The sequence below is a fragment of the Marmota marmota genome, unplaced genomic scaffold (genome assembly GCF_001458135.2).
Source record: "Marmota marmota marmota unplaced genomic scaffold, marMar, whole genome shotgun sequence".
NCBI lineage: Eukaryota > Metazoa > Chordata > Mammalia > Rodentia > Sciuridae > Marmota > Marmota marmota.
Genome location: NW_026000026.1, coordinates 76887132 through 76909933, shown reverse-complemented (window position 1 = coordinate 76909933; position 22802 = coordinate 76887132). Strand labels below are relative to the sequence as shown.

Here is a 22802-nt window from a genome sequence, read left to right as displayed (position 1 = left end):
TTCAAACCAGCCACATAAAACACATTCTGGAGGTGCGGTGTGCTTCCCTCCTGGTCTGGAGTTTGAGGAGGTTGCATTTTTCTACCAGCTTTCCACTGCCAGCCTTTCCTGAGGGATGTCTAGGAGGCTGGGAGAATTGTCCTATTTTCTTTTGCCAAGCCACTTTCCCCAAAGTGTTAGTGATGGGGTAGGAGATAATGAATTTTAATTTGCTCCAAATGTACCAAAACACATAAGCCATTGTCCTTCCCTTGTCTTGACTCCTTCACTCTTTTTTTTTTTTGTACTGTGATTGAACTACTGAGGCACATCCCCAACCTTTGTTTTTGTTTTAAAATTTAGAGACAGGATCTCCCTAACTTAACTTAGGGCTTCACTAAGTTGCTAAGGCTGGCTTTGAACTTGTGATCCTCCTGCCTCAGTCTCCTGAGCTGTTGGAATTACAGGCATGTGCCACTGCACCTGGCCTCCTTCAATGTTGGTTAATGAAGAAGAAAGTCTCAGGTTGGTGTTAATCTTGAACACTTCCCTAACACTTGTACTCTTTTTGCCCCAGGCTCAGAGTCTTAGGTGGGCAACTATTATGGGTTGAATTGTGTTCTTTACATTCCACATATGTCACAAAAAAAGATATTTGTATTCTTAACCCCTGGTACCTGTGAATGTGATCTTATTTGGAAATAGGATCTTTTGCAAATGTAATCAAGTTGAGGTCATTCGTGTGGGTTCTAAACTCCAAAATGACTGATGTCATTATAAGAGGAGATCAGACCCAGAATTGGAGATCCAAAGGGAAGACTACCATGTGAAGTCAGAGGTAGAGATTGGGGTGGTGCTGCCAAAAGCCAGGAATGTCTGGGGCTGCCAGAAGTTGTAAGAGACACAGGAAGATCCTGACCCAGAAATTTTGGAGGAAGCGTGGCCCTGCCAACTTGATTTGATCTTGATTTCAGATTTCTAGGCACTTGAACTCTTATAGAATGTTCTGTTGTTTCAAGCCACTCAGTTTGTGGTGATTATTGTAGCAGCCCTAGGAAGCTAACCTAGCACCATCTACAATGTGAACCAAGTCCATGTCCAATTTTAGTTAAGGTAGCACCATAGAGCAGAGCTGAAGAGCTTGGAGTTTGAGCTGGAAACATATTTATTAACTTTGCAACCATAGGGAAATTTGCTAGCCTCTCTCTTAGTTTCCTCATCCGTAGAGTGGGATGGTCATAGTGTTGACCTCATGTGGCTGTGAAGATTATAAGTCAAGACATTTAGTGTTTGGCAAGTACTAAGTACTCAGTAAATATATGCTATTACTATTTTTTGGTCACCTTATGTTTATAGAAAATTATACTAGTCTTCCATTTACAGTTGGGATATAAAATTTTCCTTGACATTAAATTTGAGATGAAAATTGAGTCAATTAAAACAAGAGTATTCAGTAAATAACATAGCTGGTCAGTGGCTATGGCAAACACTGTGAAGGTAATAAAACACTAAGCATTTATATATGCCAGGTACTATTCAAACCCCTCTGCATGTTTTAAGACATTGCATTCTTGACATCCTTTAGGAAAGTGCTATTATAACTCCCAGTTTCCAGAAAAGGGATTTCTGAGCCACAGAAATGGTAAGTAATCTGCCCAAGGTCACACAGCTGGTAACACAGGCAGCCCAGCTCTTGAAGCTGCTATGCTCCTAACCTCTACACGGAGGTTTTCAGTGACATTTCCAGACAAGAGGCCTTTTTGGGATCACATGGTTGTACAAACCAGATTTTGCTCTACAGAGGTGAACTCCAGCCTGGTCAGCCTTGAGAGGAAGTATTACCTGTCCCTGCACCCAGCGACTTCCACAATTAGTTCCATCCAATTCTCTATTGGATGTCCAAAAGCAGCTTCCAGGAGCTAAATCTCTTTGGGAAAAGTTAAATAGATGGTGTTGACATATAATCTATGGTAAAGTACTGCTCTCTCCAAACCAGCTACTGAAAAACACCAAGCCTGGCTGACAACTCTATTAAATGAAAATAAACCTGTTTTTATTGTTTCATGCTAAAATACATCTCGGGCTCCACAAGCTCACAGCTGGGGACAGTACACATTTTTGGCAAAGGAGACCTTGGTAAACTCTGCACTCTCACATGGTTGACCCCTCCCTGGAGATGGCATTTCATACACAGGCCTCTAGCACAGTTTTCTTCTCTGCTGTTGAAGGATGCGACTGGACCTCTCCAGCAAGGCAGCCCCCTTCCCCTTTGCTTCTTCAGATCAGTCCGTGTGGAAAAAGAGCGTACTTAGCACTTCATTATAGCCAAAACCTCAAGCATGTAAAACTCTGGGCTCTGAAAGCATTGAGTCTACTACAGCATCACAGATCATAAAACAGAATTCATACGTAGAGTTCTTTGAAAACGAATGGTAGTGAAGGGTCCTGAAGGGAGGTGGCTTAGGATTTCTGGTTTCCTCTAGAAGGACACATCAAGGCCAAGATAAAATGATTTGACAAAAATACGTGCTCCCTGCCCGCTCCCGCCCGCCAGGGGAGACATTATCCAACACTGGAAATTCACATTAGAGATAGTACTAATTCTGTATGGAGCAGCTCATGACCTCAGTTTTACACCAAGTTCTGAGTGGTACAAATCTGAGTTATCCAACCATGAAGACACCTTCTGTATGTTTTTCTTCTTATTAGAAAATTTCTTTTGGTTTTCCAGGATGTAAAGGTGGAACAAATCTCTGATGATTCCCTGTGGGCAGGTAACACCAACATGTGCGCAACGGACATTTCAAAGCAATCCATGTGGAGTGTTGTACCAACCTGGCAAATGAGCAAACAAAAAAACTCTCCAAAGTTCTCGGCTTTGAAGTGGAATATACTAAGGAAATAAGCTGCCAGCCCTGGAACTCTATTTTTTGGAACAAAGATATGAAAATCTTGGAAGTCCTTTAAGTGCCCACTTTCCTGTGCAATAATTTTTATGTTGATATAATTTGTATATTTAAGGCTTATTTATACAACATTCCATAATGGCTACGCATTATACCCCTTTCTTAAACATTATTCACAGACATATTAACCCATAAAGTTTTTCTTTTGGTCTATTAAAAACACTGGACTTAAAAAAAAGTAAGCACACACACAAGAATATACAATTTTTTCTCCTTATATTTGTTTGTGGAGTAGTGGATTTTTCTACTCATCCATTTTTTTCTTCATTTCTGCCTAGACAACACCACCTCCCCCTGACTTAACATCATAATAAATAGCAACAATTTCTGGAGCTGAATGAAACTCAGATGCCATGTTTGAAAACTATTCTAGGGCAAATTTCTGGGCTTCAGGTCATCATTGTAATCATTCAAATCTACCTTCCTCTGCTTCTTTGCCATTCCCACCATTTTTTGACCCCTCACCCTTTGGAATCTGTGTGCTCAAGGTGCAGACTTTAGAAAATGGGGAGCTTTCTCAAAGCTTCTGGGTTTGGCTGGGAACAAGTCAGATTCTTTCTTTTGTGTTTAGGAAAGTATTTGTTTTATCGGCTCAACAGGCTCAAAGGAAAAGCAAAATCCCTCAGAAACCCTCCATTATGAGTCACAGAGAATTCCCACAGACTTAAAAAACAGCATGGGTAAAAATTAGGAGCGGTGGAGTCCCTGTTGCTCCAATTGTGACTTGCAGAAGCCAGTGTATGAAGATGGAAATGTGGGCAAGAGGGTCTTCAAGACAAGGCTGTTAATAGCCATTGTGGTCAGTGGCTTCGGGTGATTAAAGTTTATGTTGTTTTCTCTAGATTTTTTTTTTGGTACTGGGTATTGAACCCAGTGGTGTTCTACTACGGAGCAACATCCACAGACATTTTAACTTTGAGACAGAGTCTCACTAAATTGCTGAAGCTGGCCTCGAGCTTGCCATCCTCCTGCCACAACCTCCCAAGTTGCTGGGATTATAGGCGTGCACAACCACGCCCAGCTTCCCTGCACTTAACCTTTCCATATATCACTTACAAGCTTAAAAATCCTCCCAACTGTGGAATTCTATGGCTTAACCTTGGAAAATGAAGTCATTAAAACTTGTATTCAGGTGGGCTCTAAGGCCTCGCAGTAGTAACACAGATCTAGGCATCTGAAAGCTCATTTCTGTTTCTGTCACTGCTGAGGCTAAGGAGGAGCCAATCTGAATTCCTCCCAGAGAAAATTGCAACCAACATTAGATCACAGGAGCCAAGAGAAAAAGAATGACTGACAGCAGTACTGTCTTTGACCATGTGTGAGAAGGAGCTGTCTTCATTGAATTATTGTTCTGGAGTTCACGCATACCTCCTGGTTTCTCGCCCACCTCTCAGCAGATGCCAGTACTTTGGGGCCTCTTGTTGCTTTTTATCACCTTCTCCTGTGGTTAACTTCTAGAAGGGTATGGTTAAGAAGCCCAAGTTATTCATCCCAGTAAAAAAAAATGGGCGCCAGTTTAAGTTCCGCACGTGACAGTTCCACATGGAAGAAAACATTTCTGTAACTATAAATGCAGTCCTTGCTCTGATGGCGGTTTGGTTGGCAATTAAAAAACAGCATGTGTAAAAATGTCTACAAGCAGGAGTGCATGAAGGGCTGAGGATGTCAGTGCAAAACCAGGATGCTGAACTGGAAAACAACCAACACATCCCAGTGATGCTGCATTCCCTTTAAAATCTCTGTTAGGGCACCTCGTGCATTTAAAAATGAAATTCTTATTTTGCTGTCCTTAGATCAGGGAAGAGATTAAAATGGATATGGTTAAAAAAAATTTAAAGGTATTTATGAATTTACTTATCTGTTGTAAAGTCTCTCTCAGGTCAACATAGATAATCTAAAAATGCTAAGTTGCCGAGGATGACCTTGATGTTGTGATCCTCCTGTTTCAGCCTCCAGAATTGTTGGGATTACAGGCATGCATTACTGTGTCTGGCTAATGGTGTTTTTTTTTTTTTTTGGTGTGTGTGTGTGTGTGTGAGACTTATTTATAAACATAAGAGGATGCACAGTTATAGTTGATTTTTGTGTCTTTCTACTTGAAATAGCTTGTGAAATAGCATTGCAGTCTATGGTATCTGTCTTAAAATGTCATAGATTTTTCTTGTCTGAGGTTCTTTATGTATATGGTCCTTATTTCCTTGACCACTATTTTCTAATAGACATCCTCTGCATCAAAAGTTATGGGGGGTGGTGGGACAGAATGTAATTGGAATGGAAAAGAATGAGGATGTGGCAGAGGGATATAGGATACTTGGTGGGGAGTCAGAGCAGGGGGTAAAGGTTAGGGGACATTGTGAAGAAGTATTGGCCTCTGCAGATTGAACACCTGAGAGAGAATATTATGGTATCCTTGGTGTTGCTCTAAATCTGAGCTGGAGAGACAGGCCAGACTCAGCCGGAAGGTATTTGATAGCCTTCTCTTCATCCATATAAGGTGCCATGCTGTGACAAATTGACAAGACCAAGTTTGGGGCTTTGACAATACAAGTGAGTAAGAGGAGGGGTGGCAGCCTAGTCTAACCTGCAATGGCACATGCCTCACTTGCTTTTCCCCATCCTTGCCCACCACCCGTTCATACTGGCGGTGAAGACAGATCTGCTCTCTCTCTTATTACCCTCCTCCCTTGGAGGGCAGTCGGTTTTTCTGTTCCATTCCTGATGTTCGAGGAATGTCACGTGGTCAACACATGTTCATTGAGAGGCTTCCTTCCAAGCAGATTGTTTCCTCCAGAATATCTGTTGAGATGACTACGAAGGCAGGCTCTGCAAAGGTGAGAAAGATTTCATAATTTGTTGTGTAAGAAAGCAGTCTGGGAAGAACTAAAAATTTTTAAAATTCTTAAGCCTTTTGGGCAGGAATATTTTTGTTTGATTTTGATTGATTTTTTGCACAAGAGATGTTGCATCCTCAATCTGTCTTATCAGAAGGTACGTGAAATAGCATCTATTTCCCCAGTGCTGGTGATTCTAACATTGGCCTTTTAGTGAAAGTAGTTGCTTACCAGATTTCTCCAGCTAAGGCTGCAATTTTCCCCTTTGTGATTAATAAGTATCCTGTGAGGAGATACTCTGAGGTTCTTCAAGCTTGCACCCCCTAGTTTCAGCACCCATTGATTTGTTTTAAATTTTTTTTTAGTTGTAGATGAACACAATACCTTTTTTGTTTATTTATTTTATGTGGTGCTGAGGATGAAACCCAGTGCATTACCCATGCTAAGCAGGCACTCTACCACTTAGCCACAACCCCAGATCCATTGATTTTTGCATGAACCAATTATTACTGCAATGGTTGCTGAATGGTGATTGCTAATTTCACCGACTGTCTGCACCTAGTAGTTGGCACACTACTGTGAGGAAAAGCTTTCCTTTCTCCCCATTCCCTTATTTATATCAATAGGAACTTAGGGATTCCTGTTTGATCCTATGGTTTATTATCTATTATTGCCCCAAATGAATAATCTGTGTCTAATGATGAAGAAATAGCAGACCAATCAAACTTGAGAGACTCTTCAGAAAATACGTGGCCTAGGGCTGGGGTTGTAGCTCAGTGGTAGAGTGCTTGCCTCTCATGCTTGAAGCATTGTGTTCGATCCTCAGCACCACATAAAAATAAATAAATAAAATAAAGATATTGTGTCCATCTACAACTAATATATATATATTTCTCAAAATACCAAGACCATGAAAGATCATGAAGCTTGAGCAATGGTTCTAGATGAAAGGAAACTAAATAGATGTGACAATCTCATGCAGTACGTGGATCTGGAAGGGACCCTAGACAAGAATTCTGCAAAAATTTTTGTATAAAGGAAAAGACTAGGACAACTGAAAAAGCAGTGGGGCAATTGAATAAGATCCATAGACTAGTTAATAACACTACATCAGTGTTGACTGCCTGACTTTCTTACTTGTATTGTGGTTACTACATAAGAGGATATAATTGCTTTTAGGAAAGGCACCTTGCAATATTTAGGAATAAATGGGCATTTGTTCTTCCACTTACTCTCAAATGGTTCAGGGAAAAAAAATCAAACTGAATATAGTAAAATGTTAACATTTGAGGAACATAGTGGATAGGTACACAGGAATATTTTGTATAATTTTAGCAAACATTTATGTAAGTCTGAAATTATTTCAAAAATAAGTTAAAATTCATAAGTTCCCAGAATTTCCCTGAGGCCCTCAAGTATTTTGATTACTAAATTCAACCTACATCCCTGTTGTCCCCGTATACATCACCAATGTCACTCCTTCGCTGTGCAATCTTTTGTGCCTTTTCTCTTCCTTAGGCACAGAATGTTCAGGAGGACAGTGCAGGCAAACCCCTCTGCTAGCTTCTTGTGAGGAGAGGGCAAATGGTGGAATGGGTGTAACAGAAATGAGTTGGCCTCTGTGATTTTGTTGCCAGTGCTTGGCTAAACCTCCTCTGATTGTTGTCCTTCTGTGTGGAAATAAAATCCAAACTGACCTTGCAGAAGGAGGAAAGAAGAAGGCTGAAAGGATATTGGGAAATTAGCCTGAAAAAAATTTATTAAGACCTGCTTTCTAACACACCGTGCTTTAGAGTTTGTTCACAAGCAAGTTTCCACGAAAACCCAGTAAAACAAGAAATATGTAGGAGTTTTCTGTGTCCTGCCTAATTTATTTCATCAAGAGCCTGATGTTTTTTTTAATCCAGGACTCAGGCTGATGTAACAGGCTAGTTTGCTATTTGGGGAAACTACTAATGATAATAATGATTACAGCCTCATTCTTTGGGATGTGGCATGAGACTATCAGGTCTTGCATGCAACGTTTATGAAAGTCGTTCCCAGAACCATTTCTCCAAAGGCAGAACAATGATCTGTGGCTCCAGGAACTGAATATACTAAAGGGGCCCAACCTTTCAAGAAAGCAGCTATATTTGGGTTCAAAACTGGGCTTCTCTGAGTTCTCAGGGGCTGCAAGCACACTGTATCATGTGCTCATCTGCTAATGTGCTCCACTTAGCCCAAGCGCAAGTAAGAGTTGTCACAAGCTCCAGGTGGCTGCTTTGCATTCAGCAGGAGAAGCAGGCAAGAATACCAAGCCCCAATTACACAGATGCACTTTTGAGTCTCACCACATCAAGAAGTTACAAAGGGTTTGGAGTGTTGGTGTCTTTTCTACACACCACTGACTATGGACAGAAGTTTCATTTTATTGTCACGAATTTGAGCCCTTAAAGGAAAAGGTGGCCTGTGTTTGACATATCCTGCTTTTCTTCCTCATGCCTAGGATAGTATCTATGTGGATGTTGGGGCATCTGCCTGTAGAGAAGAGCCAACCTGTCCCCATCCCAGCAATGGCCACTTTTCTCCACATCTGTCCTGGTGTCAGCAGCTGGGACCTCTTTGACCGAAAGCAAGGTTATTTGAGATGATTACATCTGGATCCCATGAGAATACTGGTGGTTTGTTGGCTCTTTTAACTACACTTACTGTGACATAGCATTTCCCAGATCAAGTGAAGGTGCAGGGAAGTAGTAAGGAAGTAACTGTTAAGGGAAGGCTGGCCGCCACAGCAATCATATGTTCCAGGTTGTGTTAAATGATGTAGAAAGAGCTTCTACTCTAAGATCGCCTGACATTTTAATAGGTACCTGAGAATCCCATCAAGGGTAGAAGATGTGAATTTTCTCAAGGCCGGTGTTGTGTAGTGTGGGGGCAGCCCTCATTAGTGCTGTCTACAGGTCCGGGGTTCAGGATTAGGCAGGTGATGATTCTTTGTTTACTGAGATCTCAAGAGACTATGGGGCTGGGGTTGTGGCTCAGTGGTGGAGCACTTGCCTGGCATGTGTGAGGGACTGGGGTTCAGTCTCGGCACCTCATATAAACAAATAAATAAATAAAGGTTCATCAATAACTAATAAAATTAAGACTCTTGACTATTTGAAGTAGCAAATTCCATTGGCTGCAGGATGGCTGCTTTTGTGTCCTGTCTTAAGTGGGGTGGCTGGCAGCAGCCACAGGAGGAAGTCAGACCATCGGAGTTTATTTCCTAGCCTTGCGACCCCATGGAGGTTGATCTCCTCAGGCCTGAGCTTCCTTGAGAGTAATAAGGGGACAGTAATCGCCTTCCTTTGTATGATTGTGGTGAGATTTTTAGATGAGTCCATGGAAGCAAAGCACAGGGACAGTATCAATGTAAAACAGGAGCCTGTAACTGCCAGCTCAAGTCATAAATTAAGAGACTTCTAAAAGGCTACTCATAATGACCCTGCTTCTTGATTTTCTCAATGAATGGAAGACCCTACACATGGAGATAGATCATTAAATGGCAGCTTGCTATCATGCTCTTCACTTGAGTTTCTTTTGCCCATCAAAAGCCTGCTTCAGTTTCTTGAATTCATAAAGTCTTACATAAGAATATATAGAATGAGAATACTAATAGTTCAATATTTACTTTATATGGACATTCAGAGTCGGCCTCTGTAATTATTCCCATTACATTATGAGAAAACTGAGATTTAGAGAGGTGAAGTGACTTGCCCAACGTTGCACAGCCAGTCATACTTCAGATGTAACTCAGGTGTCCCAATTCTACAACCCAGGTTCTTGATTGCTATACCAGAGAGGGAGAGGAAGGGGAAGGGAGAATGAGAGAGAGATATAGAGAGGTGGGGGGGGGGGTACAACTACAGTAAGTATTTTCTAAATGTATAAATGAGTATGGAAATTCAGTAAATTTATCCTAATGATAACAAAGGTGATTACATTTTATGCTTTGTCTACACAATTCCAAATGATGGTTCTGATTTTTATTCACAAAATGACCGACAGATTTTTGCCTGTGGCACAGTCTTTGCTTTAAAGGGTTGCAAGGATCTGCCCCTTTGGAAGGTGAGCTCTTTGGATCCAGCATTCCTAGAATGCTGGTGCCTGAGCCCAGCCCCTTGTTTTAGAGCTGGGGAATGGGGGGAAGAACAGGGCAAGACCTGCCTTGCTGCTTGTGATAGCTGCAGGAACATCTTCCTGAATTGATCCTTCTTGAAAGGATTCATGTTATTTTATAATTGTACACCCAACACATTCTTATCATATGATAACGTTTGATAAGTGGAGCCCTGTTCATTGAACCTACCCCACAGGGAATCTCCTGGACCCACTGAATTATTTTCTGCTCTTCCTAGACATGCTCTTCATGTCTGGTTCCTTCTTAGTCTTCAGGTCTTAATTCAAATGTCACCTCCTTGGAGACACCTTCCCTGGCCACTCCTGTAATATGGCTCACCTCCCTCTGCTGTCCTGTCTCATCACTCTGTTTCCTGTGTGACATCTGTCATGGAGGAACTCTCCGGTTTACCATTCACTCCCCTTCACAAAGGCAGGATGCTTATCTGTGCCATTCATTGTTGTATCCTGAGCTCCCGGAACAATACCTGGCACATAGTAGATGCTTATCCCATTTCACTGAATGAAAAGTGAATGAATAAATGAATGAGATGTCATTGATTTTTACCCAGGAAGAAAACATTTTGTGATTTTTAAATGGAGATAGAGTGAGAGCAACCTTGGCCTGGACCCCGTAAGGCCACAATGGCATGGCCAGCAGGGGTTAACTAATCAGCACATGCATTTTCTGAATTGCAAAATGTGCCAAGGGCATTTAATTTCTGTTAATTGGCACCGAGGAGGAGGAGTTGTTATCAAAATCACCAGCCAGCTGGAAGCTTTTCCGTGTCAGACCTATTTGCAAATCAGAATGGACATTTCATAAATCGTGTCAACACTGGGAAGCTGCGAGTCCCCCAGAGGGACAACACAGTGTGCTTCTGGCTGCATTTGGGGTTGGAGCTGGCCCTACACACCAAACCTTCACCAGATGAGGGGGTGAGTAGGTGGGGGAAACTGGAGGGGAGAAGACTTATGAGGATGGTGGCATAAATGCATTCTTAAATAATTGTCCCATCACCTCAATCCTGGTGCTGTTTCTCAGCTTATGTGAGTGGTAAAAAGAGCAATGAAGCCCAGATTTGTAGTCTTTTGGAGCTGACCCACTACTTCTCAGCTGTTACCTTAGACAAATGATTTATCCTCTGGGGTTCGGTTATTTGAGCTATAAATAGGAGACGATAACACTAGGGTCATGAGGATTTGGAGAGAAAATCCACATGGATAATAATAATGACAGCAGACATTACAGAACGTTTTCTATGTGCTGGGCACTGTGCAAATTTGACTATGTACATTATCTCAGTTAATCGTCCCCAGACTACTCAAGGAAAACACAAGTCCTGTACTTCACAGGTGAGGGACCAAAAGGCTGCTGAGGTTAAATGATTTGGCCACAGTGACCCAGACAGGAAATGCAGAGTCTGGATTTGAGTCCAGATCACCTGATTCCATTGGACTCTCAACCCCACTGTAGCAGACGCTCTAAGGGAACAGTTCAGTGTCTAGCATTTAGAACATTCCTGAGGAATGGTAGCTAGTAAGATTCTGTTCTTAACCGGGCGAAATGGCGCATGCCTATAATCCCAGTGGCTTGGGAGGCTGAGACAGGAGGATCGCAAGTTCAAAGCCAGCCTCAGCAAAAGTGAGGCACCAAGCAACTCAGTGAGACCCTGTCTCTAAATAAAATACAAAATACGGCTGGGGATGTGGCTCAGTGGTTGAGTACCCCAGAGTTCAACCCCTGGAACCTCCCACCCCCCAAAAAGCTTCTGTTTTATATTATATTAAGCTTTTCTTCTGTTCTCCTTGATTCCCAGCCTCTGTCAGGCCTGCAGACTCCTCCAACATTTACCACTTCTGGGGCCCTTTTTCACATAGCATCCCACCTATTTGTCTTATTCGATCTTCTCAACAACTCCCATAAAGTATTGAACAGCATTTTCACCTTTCAGGTGTATGAAGAAAGGCCCAGAGAGGTTAGTTAACCTGGCCAAAGGTCAGACAGCCAAGAAGTGGTAGGGCCAGGATTTGAACCTGAGGACAGAGCCTGGGCACTGACTCCTCTATACCACATTTCTTCATGCTGACCATCTTTCAGAACATTCTCTCTCTTTTTTAAATTTTTTAGATGTTGGTGGACCTTTATTTTACTCATTTATTTATATGTGGTACTGAGAATCGAATTCAGTGCCTCACACATGCTAGGCAAGCACTCTACCACTGAGCCACAACCCCAGCCCCAGAACATTCTCTCTTTGATGACACTCCCTTATCAACTGTAGCACTCCTTCTTGTGCTCCTCTCTCACTTTTGTCCTTTACAATAGGGCTTAGCTTGTTATAGCGCTTTGTTTTGGAATTGTGCTTCCTTATCCATTTATTTCTAATAGCGACCACTTATTGAAAACTTCCATGCACTCAGTTCTATGCCCAGAGTTGGATGTGTGTGATCACATTTAACTCTGCCAAGAACCCGATTTGACCCCCATTTTATAGATGAGTAGACTGAGGTCTAGGGAAACTCTGCCATTTTTCAAGTTTCTTAAGTCATTTTGCCAAAGGAAACATAGTAAGTAAGGAACCTGGGACAAAACCAGGCGATCTTGTTCCAAGAATTCATCATCTTAGCCATTATTTGATATTGCTTTTCCAAATCTTGTATAGTGACCCCCAAATCCTTGGTGAATGATGCTTTAACATCTGGCCCCCTGTTGGAGACTCCCATAAAGAAAATGGTCCAAGTCCTTAAATTTGCCAACATCTAAAAGCAACTTAAGCTTAAAAAAAGAAAGAGAGAAATCAGTTTATAAATAGAATGTGCAGAACAGAATATTTGGAAATGTGGTTGTGATAGCTAAAATTAGCCTTCCCTTCAAATCCGTCTCACCCCTCCTGCCTGACTGCTCTGTTCCCTGTCGTGGAGGCTGGTGCTCTTTCTCTGTGGCTGTGACAGATGTAGCTCCTTCATGCAACACAGTCTTCCACTCTCTGAACAGAGATTTACTACATTTCTCAAGGAACTGGGAAGAAGGTGGCGGTGTTTGGGGGCAGGAAGCTGGGACCAATCCTTTTGAAGCAATATTTATTTGAATTCCTCTTTGGCTCTCCAGGTCTGTTTGAGCCTCTTCCTTATGTTTTGACTAAAGCTTGATTTTTGCTTATTTGTGAGGGTCACTCCTTGCAACAGCTCTCCCCATCCTCTCAGATGGTCAGGGAGTGGTTATTTTCATGAGCAGGATGTTAGGGTGGCTTTGAGTGATCTATAGCAGTCAAACCCTGACTTGCACATGGCTCTCATCAAGCCAGTTGGTCACGCTCTCCCTGGTTCCAACATTACCAATACAAAATGCAGGCATGCACAAAATGGCCTTGCAAATGCCTTTTGCCTTTCTCCCCGGGTCCTGGCTGGCATCCTTTTAGTCCTTACAAGGCTGCAGTTCTGGTCCATCAACAGTGCCCTATTTGCATAATTAGCTTGCATCTGCGGGTGTTGCCTTTGAACTTTGTATAAACACCAGCACAGAACAGGCAAGGTGTCAGCTATCTGAGCCCTCTCATTCCCAGAGGAGATGAAAGTGGAGGTTATTTTGGAAATCATATCCCTCTCTTCTTCTGCCACTCTGTTCCATATCATTTAGTGTGAGGACAGACAAAACCAGAAATAAGCTCACGAAGAGCGAGCAATCTGGGGAATGCAAAATGATCATTGTGTTTTGACGTCAATGATCCGGAACCACTTTGCTTCAGTTCTTTTTCAAGTTGCTTGGCTCTGTCTGGCAGCCCTTGCCGCAAGGGTAGCTTTGCTTTTTGAATATATTTTGCACAGAACCCTCTGAATTATTTTCCTTCCCATTCCTACTTCTTGGATTACAGGAATGTTCCTTGTTTTCCTCTGGAAAGCATTGATCATCTGAGTTAAACCTTTCCCCTATCTCCACCCATGTCTCGGTGATAGCAGCACATACCCACTCTTTCCAACCTCATCCATGCTGGAAGGGTGTTTATAGTTGCCACTGATGTAGAGGGAGGTTGTGATTTAAGATTAAGGATTGGGTTTAGAGTTATGGGCTATAATCATTGTTGCCTTGGACTGGTTATTTGACCTCTGAAACCTAGGTTTTAATCTCTAAAATGGGATAATAGCAGTATTTCCCAGGGTTGGGCAGGATTAGATGGCATAATGCATGTAGCATGTTAAGTGCTTGGCATTAGTAAGTGCTCAATAAATAATGGCGATTATTGCAGGATGAGTAGTCAGACGAGATGCTTTTTTAAAGTTTCCGTTTCATCTCAAAACTAATTTTGTGACCTTAGGCAAGGAATTAATTAAAACATTCTTGAGGGCTGGGGATGTGGCTCAAGCGGTAGTGTGCTTGCCTGGCATGCGTGCGGCCAAGGTTCGATCCTCAGCACCACATACAAACAAAGATGTTGTGTCCGCCGAAAACTAAAAAATAAATATTAAAATTCTCTCTCTCTCTCTAAAAAAAAAAAAATTCTTGAGACCCAAGACTCAGTTTTCTGATTTGTAATCTGGGTACCAAGATACCTTTCCCCTGCATACCTCACAAGATTCTTAGGAACATTTGCTAATAGCAGCAGCAGCAGCAGCAGCAGCAGCAGCAGCAGCAAGATCTCTTTTAGTTTCAGATTCTGAGTAGTTGCTTTTGGTTTCTGTAATCTGCTTCCCAGAGGTGCCAGGCAAGGCCCAGAGCAGAGCTGCTTAAAAAGCCCTATACTCAGACTTTGGACACAGCTTCAGCCTGTATTTCCCCATTCAGAAGAAACAAGTAGCTATAGTTGGAAGAATTCTTGTAAAATTCCTCCAAACTAGAATCTCTCAAAACTAGACATCCTCGTGCTTTTAAATTCACATTCTCAGCAATGAGTTGAATCCTCAGAATTCCAGTGAGAGAGGCCAGAAGAGAACCCAAATATTCAGACAGAATATCTGAGCCTTATGTTGCAATATTTGCTTTGGCTCATATTTACAGGGTATATCTATGGGCTGAACTAAAAATTCAATACCTGGAGAACATTACAAGGCACAATAAGCACGAAATTCCAGAGAGTGATTTCAAGGGAAGTTGGGAGGAGGACAAAAAAGGAATGGGATTGGAACAGGCACACCATGGTATTGCGAATTACTATCTTTTAAAAAACTGAGTAGAATGGCTGGGGTTGTGGCTTGGGGGTAGAATGCCTGCCTAGTATGCTTGAGGCACTGGTTTTGATTCTCAGCACCGCATACAAAAAATAAAATAAAGGTCCATCAACAACTAAAAAAAAAAAGAAAAAGGAAACAGTGGTAATGGGGTCGGGGCTGTAGTTCAGGGATAGAGCACTTGCCTAGCACATGTGAGGCACTGGGTTTGATCCTCAGCACTCCATAAAAATAAATAAATAAAAATAAAGGCATTGTGAAAAAATGTTAAATAAAAAACCTCAGTGGCAAGTATATGATTGTTTTATGATCCTGTATAATTAAAAATATATATAAATATATTTCATATGGATGAAATATTTGATAATAAAAGCCAGAAAACAGAAAGAAGCCCTAATTCCCTCCACCCCTGCTAAATTAATAAAGAACTAACAACATTCTATGAGGGTCATCTCTATTTTTATCTATCTTGTTAGCCACTGTATCCCTGTTGCTCCTTCCAGAGCCTGGTGCAGAGTGAATGAAGGATGAGTAATGTTGAATGAATGGCTGGGTGAGCCTGTGATGCTCCTCTGTGTCCCTCATCTTTGATTTGAAGGCATAACTTGGATCCCAACTCTGCTGCGTTCTGTATGTCAAAGCGTAGATCAGAAGACAGAGGGCCCCCTGGGAACATTTTGTTTCTGCTCTGGTCTAGGACATAATACTGGCAGACAGCTTGATCATTTAACGTTGCTCTATTTCAAGCAAAATGTCCTTGCATGATTTATTCTCAATGACACTAACCGACTGCAAGGATCTTTGGAGTTAACATCTCTCATTCGGTCCTACCTCCCCCAAACATTCCCTAAGTGACTGTCTTTCATGGTCACCTGAGAGTTTGCTGAAGTACTAACAATCTCTTCTCTTAGCCAAAAGGAAAACTGGGGCCTTTTCTCTCAAAATATATGCAAGGAAAGCATCAGTGTCAGCAGCTGCTAGCTCCGGCACTGACTGGTGCCAGCTTGATAAGCACTTGGTCCCACCTGGAAAGACTTGAGAGGTCTTTGCTATTCTGCTTGCCACAGCTGATCACCTCCCAGGGGGAGTGTTCAGAGGTATGTGGCTGGTCTGGGTGATCAGAGGCAGATGAGAGGATGAGAGTGGATGCTGATCATGTCATTGAAACAAATGACTTCCACACCTGCCAAATGGGTGCCAGAATAGCTGGTAAGCACACATGCCAGTGAATATGCTAGCTGAAACAGGTAGATTAGCAAGTATGGAACTGCCCTCTTGGTCAAGGGCCTAGGTCTGGGGAAGGTGGTTGTCAAGGGCAGGATGGAGCTGGGAAGAGTACTGGGCTTGCTTTACATGCTCTCAGCCTCTGAGCAACCTCTCTGAGTTCTTTACTGTAGGCTAACATTCAAGGCATTCAGTAACCAGTATGACGTAGGCACTATCAGTTCAGAATGAACAAGGGCTTTATTGCTGTGGATCTTAGCTATGCCTGGCCTTGGTGCAATAGCTGCTGGGTAGTAGAATGATGGAGAGAATCTGGGTAAGGGTCAGGGTGTTGGAGGGGAGAAGCCTCAGGGAGCTCAGAGCATCTGTGATTCACCTATTCTACAGACCTATTTTAATGTTTTAAAAACCAGTGTGTCTGTACTCCTGCTGAATGTCATAGCCAAATGTCAGCTCTCATATTCAATAAGAGAAAACTGATTAGCTCTATTTCATGTGCTTGAGAGTCACTTAGGGAGCTTGTTTAAAAACAGATATCTAGTTCCCACCTCAAAATTGCTGAATAAGACTCTCTAGAGCCCAGGTTAGGCTCACCACACTTGGAAGACCTGAGTGTTCTGTATCAGCTGATTCAAGGATTCAGCTCTACCTTTTGAAGGGTTTCTGATGACCTGAGAGGGTATCCTGCATATAGTTTCTTTGGCAAATTATCCCTAATTCAGGTGCAGGTTGTGTGAGTGTGTGAAGCAGGTATGTAGGGCTGCGGCAAATTAACGAGTGCATGTCCATTTGTTGAAGTCACCTTGACCCCTGGACTGCTGCTGCTCAGGAAAGCAGAGTTCCTATGGACAGACCCTCTGACTTTTCAGGATGTAGGAAGTGATTGGGCTGGGAATTGGGTCAGTCCTGCACCTCATCAAGTCACAGGTGGGGCCCTGCTTCCAAGTCTTCTGTTCCATAAACCCTGTCTATGGATGACTGAAGGGAGAGGAAGTGAGGCTGGTCCTACATAGCAAGGGAAGCAGAAAAGCTTTAAGTGGGAATCTTGATGCTGCTTAATGAGACAATATGGTTCCTAGAGAATGTCCCCAGCTATTGTAATCCATTGTCACTTCTTAGCTGTCCCATTTCCACCAGTCAAATCCAACCCTCAGCACCTTTCCTAACACCATGGTTTGGGGGTCTATGTGGTAAAAGGCACCTTTTCTAAGGCATTTGGGTCTTAACTGAGGGATGCAGCTCTTCCAGGCTGGAATTTTCACCTTCTGATTTGAGGTGCTGGGGTTCTATCTAGGATTTCTGGAATGTTCCACAAAGCAATGGATTCCTGTAAGTACAAGGGAACTTGGCTTCATTGCTACATTTAAACCCACTTGCCAGGGCTCTCCTGCTGCTTGGAAGACCCTGTCTCCCATTGCTTTGTCTATCTGACTTTGACTTGTCCTTCAGGACTCAGCTTAGACTGTGTTCTCAACTCTAGAACTAGGTGCTGTGGGTTTCCTTTTAGCACCACAATCCTGAGCATGTACTTGTTCTAGAATTTCCCACCTGGAGTTTCAACAGCCATTTTAAAAAAAAAAAATCCAAGTCTAGAATTTGTTAGGTGTTCACTGTGTGCTGGCACTAAGTCACTATGCATTATTATCTCAGTTAATCATCACAACAGCCCAGTGAGGCTGGAACCATCATCATTCTTATTTAAGATAAGGAGGCTCCAAGATGTTAATTAAGTAGCTTGCTTAGTATCACATGGTCAGAAAGTGATAAATGAGAGCTTGAACTCAGTTCATGTGCAGCAGAGCTTGCTGGGCTTCTTTGCATTTGTCACCAAAGTTGCACCATGCAGCTTCGTAGCAGTCTAGAGTATGTCCTAAAGTCAAGGATGGCCTTTGGGTTCATACAGCACAATCACAAGTTGGGCTTTGATGTCAGATTCCTTGCTCTGCTACTGTCTGTGGCTAATCTGCCAGCCTGTTTCTTTGGCTCTGTAATGGAGACAGTTATGGCTGCCCTATAAGTTGTTATGGAAATTGCACAAGAGGATGAGTCTATGGTCCTCACTGCTGTCCCCACTATGTAGTCAATGTTAGAAACATGTTGGTGGAATAAATGAATTGAAGGGGCAGTGAAGTCCATTTTTATCTAGAAACAATATCCTCTTGTTCCTTTTTCAAACAAGCATAAAACTCTACAAAGAAGGTGTTTGGTGTGGGAGGCAGTGAGTGTGATGCTAGGCGTGGGTGAACTCAGTGCAAGGGAGGGTGGCAAGCCTTGAGTAGTTTACATTTCTCAAAGAGGTTATCCTGTGGGGATAGTGGACAGTGGCAAGACTCTTTTGTTTCACATTCCATTTTCATTTTCTTCATGCCTAAACAACCTGCTTGGCAGCCATGGACATTAGAAATTAACTGGATCCATTGCTACTGAGGCATAGGCTAACTATGTGGTTGGCTTGTCATGCCATATCTCTGCCACTCTGGGTGTAGCTGATAAACTCATTGAGAATGCTTTGGGATAAAGATGAGGCATAGACACTTATATTTGACAAATCATATCATGTTTCTCGTCCCTGTGACTTTATCCCATAGCTCCACCTGGATGATAAGATTCAGTTCATTGAGGCATGAAGTTGGCCATATTGATTTTGTGGCATACACATGGGTCAATATCTCACCGAAATGGTAGAGCAACATGCTACCAATGTTGGCTCTACCAGTTCCAAATATCTGACCCATGTGTAGTATTCCTTGGCAGGAGTATGTTTCGTTTTATTCTATTAAGTTCTGAAAGAATCTATGGAATTGGAGACATAATACTAAGTGAAATAAGCCAGTCCAATGTGCTCTCTGGTATGTGGATACTAAACCACAACAAGGAAGGGTGGGGAGGGGACAAATAGAAGTTCATCGGATTTGACAATGGGGAATGAAGGAAAGGGAGGAGGAAGGAAGATAGGAAAGACTGTAGAATTAATTGGATATAACTTTCCTAGCCTTGTATTTGAAATATTTGAATACACAACCAGTGCAATTCCACATCATGTACACCACAATAATAGGATCCTAATTAGAGTAAGTTAAACTCCCCACATGTGTATAATATGCCAGAAGACACTCGACTGTCATGCTTATCTAAAAAGAGCAAATAATAAAAATAATCTATGAATAATTCTAATTTCCATGTGTGTGGGTAGGTAAAAAATACATGTTTGTAATCCTAAGAACTTCAAGAACTGTTTACAGGAAAGGTCTACTTAGACCTGCTTTTTTTTTTTTTTTTAATGGAACTCAGCCTTAGTAGCAAATGTCATTTTACGCATCACATTGTCCCCATTGATGGGCATTCAGTACAGGTTAATCACAACAATTAAGTTTAATGAGAATTAATGGGGTGTCTTACAGCATGGCCTTGGCTCCCTGGGTTGCCTCCTCACCCCTGTTTATAAAGCTCTGCATGGCTGGTTCCTGATCATTTCAATGCCACCTTCATGGGGTTGCCCTTGCTCCTTTCTCCATTGCAGACTGGCCTTTCTTCCCTCTCTGCCAGGAATGTCAAGGCTACCTCCTCCCTCCACGTCTCTTTTATCTTCTCAGATTCATCTTTCTCTTCACTCTCATCCTTTTCTTCTTCTCTCTTCCATCCATTTTCACCTTCCCTTTTTTCCTCCTCCTTTCTCCCCCTTTCCTGTCTAATCTTCTTTGTTCAGTCCCTTTCTAGCAGTTTCCTCTCAAAGTATCCCCTCTCCAACCTTGTATTGGCATATTGTCATTGACATAGTTGTCTTATGGGGGGAAACAACCAGTCTGCCCCAAATGAGAAGACACCAGGGAAAGCAAAAGTGCTACAAAGCAGATTATGTATCTAAACTCACCACGCCCCATTGCAGGTTGTTTTAAAGCACACCATGTTTTTTTGGGGAAGGATGAATGAATTGTCCATAATACCACGCATGACCCTATCTGCAGCACCATTCTTATCACTTAACTTTGTATATAATTACATGGGGAGAAGCAGATTGAGAAGTTTAAAATATGGTGATCTTTTGATAATTGGTAGTTAGATCTCTTTGACCTTCTCATTTGGAGCAAACTCAGGAAGCTGATTCTCTTTGGTTTTAGTGAGTTCTCAGAATGTACAAAGTATCCATCTCATACCCCTCCCAGAACTTCTTCCCTCTCAGCCAGAATTATAACTCTTTTGGAGGGAAAAAGACATGGCAGCTACTAATGGCAGTGCATGGCCTGTATTAGGTGTCAGAAGCTCTTCTAACATGTTGGTAAGAGGAGAAAATGGCATTAAGGTTAAAGAAGCCATGCCAACGATCCCACCACTGCCATGCTTCTGGTTGAAGCCCCTTTTAGGACACCACAGAAATTTTACACAGAACACAAACACTGCATGCTGGAGGACAAAGTGGGTCCCTCTCCTTAGTCTGAACAGTGTGGATGGCCTTGCTGCATCAAATTGTTATTTGGAAGACCATCCAACCTGGGGCAGGAATTCCTTCTCCCACCTTCCCTCTCCTACAAATAAAATGGGCAGAACAAAGACCTGTGCTCCAGTTCCCAAAGAACAGTAGGACGCCCTCATTGGATGCAGATTGTATTTAAATGCAATTCACCTCTTTGGGGTCTAGGAAAAGCCACCGGTAGATTCATTTGCTGGGAAACGCGGTCTGTGTGGCTGAGGCAGTGGATGCTGGAGGCATGATCTTGGTGAAAGCTGACTTTCTCCGGAGGTCTGTCTGCTGTCCAGAGTGGCAGCCACTTCGATGGGCAAATAGGATGGTCATCTCTGAGCTCAAAGGGGCTGCTTTGGGCAGGGACCCCTTGAAGGTGACTGGCTGTTCAGGCTTTCCAGAGGTGGGATGGGAAGTGTAGTGTTTGGTGGGAGGAGGGCTATAATTCTGAAATCTCACGGTTTTAACTTGCTGCAAGAGAAAGGAACATGGGTGAGACACATACTATTCCCCCTCAGGACTGAGTTCATGCTATTTCTCTACACCTATCCCCATTCAAAATTCCAAATTTGTGTGGTTTTCATTCAGCAAATATTTCTATCTACTGTGTTTAGCATGCATCACGCACTGTTAGGTGCTTGGAGTCTCAGAGTGAACAAAACCACCCTGGTAAGCAGAAAGTTGTAACAACTGCTCTGATGGGAGAAGTAGAAGATGCTGAGAATTCAGAGGAATATCTAATTCCAGCTGGGATGGGGATAGTCAGGGAAGGCTTCCTAGAGAAAGCTATCAGAGAATTGAAGAACAATTAGGAAGAGTGGAGGCAATTGCAGAGAAGGGAAGTTCCCTTTCTGCCTCTCTCACATCTGCCTTCCATTAAGGTCTATCTCTAGGTTAGCTTTTCCTCCAGGCCTCTCTGATGACTACATTTAGAGCTTTCTGTAATGGCCTTGGACGTCCTCAGTGCAGAGTTAGCTCCCTGGACACCTGCTGGTTGAATTTAGCCTTCAGAGTGTATGAGGGTTTGATTTACTCCCCCTCATATGAAGACTGCATATACAAATCAGGATTTCATGTCTCTTTAAAAAATCAAAGATCTGGCACACTGGGCCTTTGCCCCATTCTGGCAATACCTGGCTGGAGCCAAGAAGCAGTTCCCTGTTGTATGAGACTTGAGTCTCAGTTTGCTCCAAGCCCCCCCTCAACCTTCCTTCCTCTCACCTCTCCTAAGCTATTATGTAATTCCTGGTAGCTACAGGTATTTGCTTTGGCCAATTCCTACTTTGGGGCTTAGTAAGTGTTCTGTGGTACTGCCTGGGAATGATGTCTTTTTTTTCCAAGAAATTCAATCCTGGTGTCCCCAAATGAGAATCCATGTTTCCTCATACCTCTTGACTCTCGCCATATCTAGCTGGGGTCTGGGGACTTACTAAGCACTTATAATTTGGGTTATTGGGTAACTGGTGCTTGGAAAACTTTAAATTATGTGAAAACTATAAGTCATAATAAAAACTCCCAACATTTATATCAGTCAACACTAACTTTTTCCAAATGCCTTTCCCTCTAGGCTTATAGGTTAGCATTAAGATCATGAATTTTTATATCAGATCTGGATTTGATTCCAGACACTCAGGTGTCAGCTGGGTGACTTTATGTCATGTTTTCTAACTCTCTGAGCCTCCATTTCCTCATTTAAAAATGAGAATAAAGTGCCGGATACGGTGGTACACGCCTGTAATACCCACTTCAGAGGGCTGTTGGGATTAAGTGAGAAGGGATGTGCGAAGTTCTCAGCATAGTGCCTGCTGGGTAGTTAATAATTAGTAAGTACTTAGAAACAGGAGGAAACTTCAGACTCTTTCCATTTTGTGGGGGAATGGGGTGAATGATGGTAAGATGGTGGTGATGGTGTTGGTAATGGTGGTGGTGATGCGTGATGGTGGTGATCTGGTGGCAATAATGATGTTAAATAAACTAGAAGATAACAATGAGCGTCACCTAGATTTCTCTGTATCATCTCTTCCTTTCCACCACCCT

The 22802-nt window shown here is 42.5% G+C and overlaps 1 protein-coding gene across 1 annotated transcript in view; it reads right to left on the bottom strand.

The window, feature by feature from the left end:
* Nucleotides 1-4966: 4966 nt before the first annotated feature.
* Sh3rf2 (SH3 domain containing ring finger 2) overlaps nt 4967-22802 on the bottom strand; it is a 136998-nt gene continuing 119162 nt past the window's right edge. The window contains exons 9-10 of the mRNA XM_048811873.1: nt 20928-21236; nt 4967-5768 (exon numbers count right to left, since the gene is read on the bottom strand). Coding sequence (XP_048667830.1) covers nt 20961-21236 — 276 coding nt within the window. The 3' untranslated portion in view covers nt 4967-5768; nt 20928-20960. The remainder of the gene's footprint in view (nt 5769-20927; nt 21237-22802) is intronic.